Raw genomic sequence first — 5,171 nt, 5'->3', positions numbered from 1 at the left:
GGAAATAGGGCGGAATCTGTCAAAAGATTGGGGGCTAGGGTCTTTGGGGATAAGGGCTAGATGAGATGACTTGATACTGCTACCCAACTTACATTTTGCAAAAAAAAATTTTGCCATTCTGACATAATCCTTCTTGATGGTTTCCCAATGGGTTCTATAAAAGGTCACTGTAAAGCCATCGGGGCCAGGAGCCTTGTCCAATGGCATGCTGTAGATGGACTTTTCTATCTCCTCCGTTGTGATTTCCTTATCTAGATCTTTGTTTTGAGCCTCTGTGATTTTGCTCTCAATTATGTTTAGGAATTCCGGTTTTTCCATGTAATGAGGGTCAGCAGTTAGAAGAGTTTGAAAATGCCGGGACGCTGCTTCCTTAATCTCACCTTGTTCTGTTAGAACTCTGCCCTCAACTGATATTTTCCCTATGTTGTTCCCTGCTCTCCTCATTTTGATGCTATTATGAAAAAAGGAGGTGTTTTTATCACCTGATTTGAGCCAGAGGCACCTCGATTTTTGCCGTTGCTCTTCTTCTTCCACTCGATTCTGCTTGTACAGCTCCATGTACAGTTCATTTTCTTTCCTTATGTCATCCTCTGTGTCTTGGCTTTTCTCTTTTTCTTGATTCCACTCCGCTAATTTCCTTTGGAGATCGATTTTCCTTTTCTCTGCCTCTGTTGCATAGTTCTTCGCCCATTGCTTGATGGCTATCCGGAGAAGTTTTATCTTTGTTTCCCATACATAGTGCGGGGATCCTTTGATTTCAGTTGCCCAGGTGTCCCTCACCAAGTTCCTGAAAACCTCGCTGCTGTCCCACGCTCTATTGTATTTAAAGGGTAACGGTCCCAGGTTTTCCCTTTTAATCAGATTCAGGGCTACAGGTTTATGGTCTGAGATAAAACCTTGTATTATTGAACTTTGTATCCTTGAGAAGTTTATCACGATTCTTTGCTGGACTAGTATCCGATCCAGCCTCTCTTTGATGTTGTTTTTACCGGTTCTCTTGTTTGACCAAGTGAATCGCCCGTTCTGAGGTGGGATGTCAACAAGACTGTGCTCTTGAATGATTTTTTCTAAAGCTTCCCTTGAGGGGTCTGCGAAGAAATTTCCTCCCATTTTTTCATCCGCATTCCTTATTAAATTCAAGTCTCCTCCTAGGAAGATGTTTCTGCCCTGAGCATTCATTAGATCAGAAGTGATTGAATCCCAACAAGCTGCTTTTTCTCTGAAGTGGGGAGGGGCGTAAACGTTGTATATGGTGTATTCCTCAGTCCTGGAGACGTTTTGCATATCTGTTCTTAGCCACCACCTGTTCTGCCTGCTGTCCATGAGTTTCCATTTGTTTTTGTCCCATATTGTTCCAATTCCTCCTGAGGCCCCTGATGCACTCAGTGCCATTCCTTCGTAGCTTCTGCTTCTTTTCACACTGTTCTGGAATTCTTGTTCAGTTATTTTGGTCTCTTGAAGTAGTAGAAAGTCTGGGTGTTCCAATTTGAGAAGGTCGCGGACTGCATTAGTTTTTAGGGAGGAGCCCATCCCCCTACAGTTCCAAGAGACCAGATTCATCATTTACTATATTTGTTATGTGTTCCTCCTTTCTCCTTCATCTTCTCCCCGCTTCCTTTGGCTTTATCTAAGTATGTATCCATTGGCTGTTGGGTCCCTGTTGCCATTTCTTTTGCTGCATTCTCATCCCTGATCTCTTTATTTGATTTCCTTCCGACTTTCCTGGGTGGATCGGTGGATGTGATAATTTCCTTCGTCTTGTTCCTTGTTAGGATTCTTTCGACCGTTGGGGGAGGGGAGGACGGAGGGGGAGAGGGAGGGGCTGTTCTGGGGCCTCTCGGTGAGGGGGGGGGGGGGGGGGGGGGGGGGGGATGGAGGGTCTTCTATTGATAGAGATTCGAAAGGGTTAGTGGAAGGGGGGGGGGAAGAGCCAGATCCGGAGGGGTGAGAGGGAGGGGTTGGGGTTTCAGATGAGGGCTTTGCGGAGGTTCCAGGAGGGGGATTTGTTTTCTTCATCTTAACTTTTTCCCATACTTCTTCAGGGGTTTCATCATTGTTTTCAGAGTTTATAGGTTTGTTCTTGCTACATCTATTAGCAAAATGCCCGTATTCATGACATACCTTACACTTGAACGGCAGCTGTTCATAGTCCACTTGCTGAATGTGCGTCCACTGGTCGACCTTGAGTTTGATCGCTTCTGGTAGTCCTTTCCCCAAATCCACTTCTACACATATCCGGGCACATGCGTGCATGTTTTCTCTTGGCTCCGATCTGTCGATGTATTTCCCTACTGCGTTGCCTATAGCTTTCACCGATTCGTCTCCCCAGCAATGGAGAGGCAGATGAGGAAGACGGACCCAGACCGGGACAGCGCTGGGAACGTCCATCTCGGGGTCAAAGTCGGGAGTCCATCTGTTGAGGTAGAGTCCTCTGGTGTCCATGAAGTATGGGCCGTTCCTGAATATGAGATTGCGATCTTCCACCGTTTCGAAAAGGAAGGTGAAGAAACCCCTCCCGCAGAATCTTATTGCTATCTTCCCTTGGACCATCGAATTCCAGTTCCTTTCAACCCAGCGTTGGACTGTGCGGGGAGAGGGCCATAATCCCGTGAACTGACCTACCAAGCCCCGATCTGCCAGAGCGACGGCTGCTCTCCTCGGAAGGGCAGGAGGGAGCGAAACTTCTGGGATTTCATCAAGCTTCTTAATAAACTTTGAGGCTGTAGGGCGAGCTTTCTCATTGGTATTCTCTTGGATGAGGGAGGCAAAAGACTTCTCCAGATCCTCCTGATCATGGGATGGGGGATCCATAGCAGGGAAGGTCAGAAGCGCAGGGGGCGCTCCCGTGAAAAGCAGAGGGAGGGAAGGGCCGCAGGCCCCCAAAGGAAGCGGGCAGAAGGCCCCAGGGTGACAGGGAGGGCAAGCAGAGGGGGAGAGCAGCCCAGCAGCAGCGCTGCCAGGCGCAGGCGCTCAGAGGGTCAAGCTACGCAGCAGCAGAGGCCGCGGGGAGCAGAGCGCGCGGGGTCGATCAAACAACTTCTTTTTAATAAATTATTAGTATTAAAATTATATTTATTTTTTTATGATTTTTATAAATATTAGGGTGATCAATGATCCATGAGATTTTTAAAGATATGTATCCATAATACATGCATTATTCTATGTTATTTACAAATTTTAAAATCAAAATTATCACAGTTTTAATAAATAGTATGGTGATTAATGATCCAAGAAATTTTGAAAAACATATGTATCTATATTACATATATTATTTTATATTTCTTACAAATTTTATTAAAAATTTCAATGTATGTTGCATTTTGTTTTATTAATTTTTTTTATTTTTATTTTTTGTGAGGAACATTGGTTGTAAGTATCTTTTTGGACAACTTATTAATTTTTATATGTTTTTTCATTTTTATTGTTTTTTTTACAAAAAAAATTATTAGATCGAAGTACTTATCTATAGAATATGAAGAAAATAACTTCTTAAAAAGTATCGTTCACTTCACACATAATCTAAAGTCTCTTTACATATAATCTAAAGTATATTTACAAATAATATAATCAACTATATAAAAAATTAATTCACATTCATTTTAAAAGTTTTTTTTGTCATGATATTTGATTTTGAATTGTGTTTATAACTAAAGGTTTTTTTATCGGCATAATATTTGATTCTAATTCCATGGTTCTATTAGGTTTTTAAGGTTTTTTGGATTCATGATATTTTATTTTTAATGTGAATGCTTAAATCTTTGAAATTTTAACAAAAAAAAAGTGTTGATGCAACATCAACAATTTTCAATTTCGGGGTGTTTTTCAAGTTTATTGCACAATTGTTTTAATTTTTAATGGCATTGTTAAAAAAAGTGAAATTTTAACCCAAAAAAAATAAAGTGTTGATGTTGGTGATGATGCAACATCAACACTTTTTGCTTTTGGGGTGTTTTTCATGTTTATTGCACAAATTTTTTGGGTTTTAATGCCATTTTTTTTTGTTGGAATGTTAAACCTGAAAAGAAAAAAAAAAAAAGTGTTGATGCAACATCAAAACTTTTTGTTTTCAGAGTGTTTTTCCATTTTTTGCACAAAAGTAGGGGTTTTGGGGGTTAGAGTTCTCATTTTGAGGTTATAGTTCTCGTTAAATTGGTAACTTTGTTAAATTCAACAAGGAGATAAGTGGTAAAACAAATGCAGTGGCTTGGGTTTATACTTAGCATAAACAACTCCTCCTCCTTAGACTTATGAATTCGTGTCCACTCCTTCGCCCAATCATTATATGCATTTCCACATTATTTACATGAATCACAATTCATAGTGACATTTACGAGAAAGGTAGCAAAAAACAAAAAAATGAAATCCTATTATGAAAGTTAAAATTGAAATTGATTAAAAAGACAATCACAAAAAAATAAAAACATAATTTAAATAACAAATATACTCAAAATTCAAATATTTAAAAAACTATAATACCAATTTCCTTGATTAAATTAAAAATTTATGCCTAAATAAGTTTCATTTAAAAATTATAATCTTATCACTTCTTTTAATTTAGTAGCTAAATAGCCAAAATATTTGTTAAAGAAAAATCTATATATCATAATAATTTTTTATCATATTATCTCTATTTATGAATCCAATTTATATTATATAAATACAACTTTTTCTTAATACTCTCATTTTATTACTTAATAACCATAACATTTAGCAAATGCATGTGAAAATAAAGTATTATAATGCCAAACTTAATAAACCAAAAGAATGTGACATGGGAAAAAGGTCTTCCACATATCCTAATAACAAATTATTTTTGTAGAGGAGAGCTTTGTCATGCTCGGCAGCTTACACTTTCGCATTCCACCGTGCTTTGGTAGTTCTAATCATTCTCCATCTATTTATTTGAAGGAAAGGACAATTGAGATTAGAGCATGTGAAATTTAAAAACATTTTAACCATCTAAGGTTTTAGGCTTCATGGTACGTAATCACCAATATATTTATTTGTTAGGCTTCCAACTACGTAATATTGTTTATTCAATATTACAATCAGCAACATTTTTGCGAGAGCTAATATTTATGTGTGTTTTTTAGTGGTGGTTTACGGGTGGTCGTTATATTCATAGAAAATCTGGGTAGATCAACCTCGAAGGGAATCTTTTAAAGTTCTTC

At 38.6% G+C, this 5,171-nt stretch overlaps 1 protein-coding gene across 1 annotated transcript; it reads right to left on the bottom strand.

Annotated features, from left to right (window-relative positions):
* Positions 1 to 1,507: 1,507 nt before the first annotated feature.
* LOC149252895 (uncharacterized) lies at positions 1,508 to 2,811 on the bottom strand. The gene is made up of 2 exons (XM_089454303.1): positions 2,122 to 2,811; positions 1,508 to 1,534 (listed from the first exon to the last, which is right to left on the bottom strand). The coding sequence occupies exons 1-2, from the start codon at positions 2,809 to 2,811 to the stop codon at positions 1,508 to 1,510; spliced, it is 717 nt and encodes a 238-aa protein (XP_089310429.1).
* Between the last annotated feature and the right edge of the window lie 2,360 nt (positions 2,812 to 5,171).

This window comes from Pinus tabuliformis, chromosome 7 (genome assembly GCF_031772625.1).
Source record: "Pinus tabuliformis cultivar Carrire ecotype Pingquan chromosome 7, CPIR1, whole genome shotgun sequence".
Lineage (NCBI taxonomy): Eukaryota > Viridiplantae > Streptophyta > Pinopsida > Pinales > Pinaceae > Pinus > Pinus tabuliformis.
This window is presented reverse-complemented; position numbering and strand designations above follow the sequence as displayed.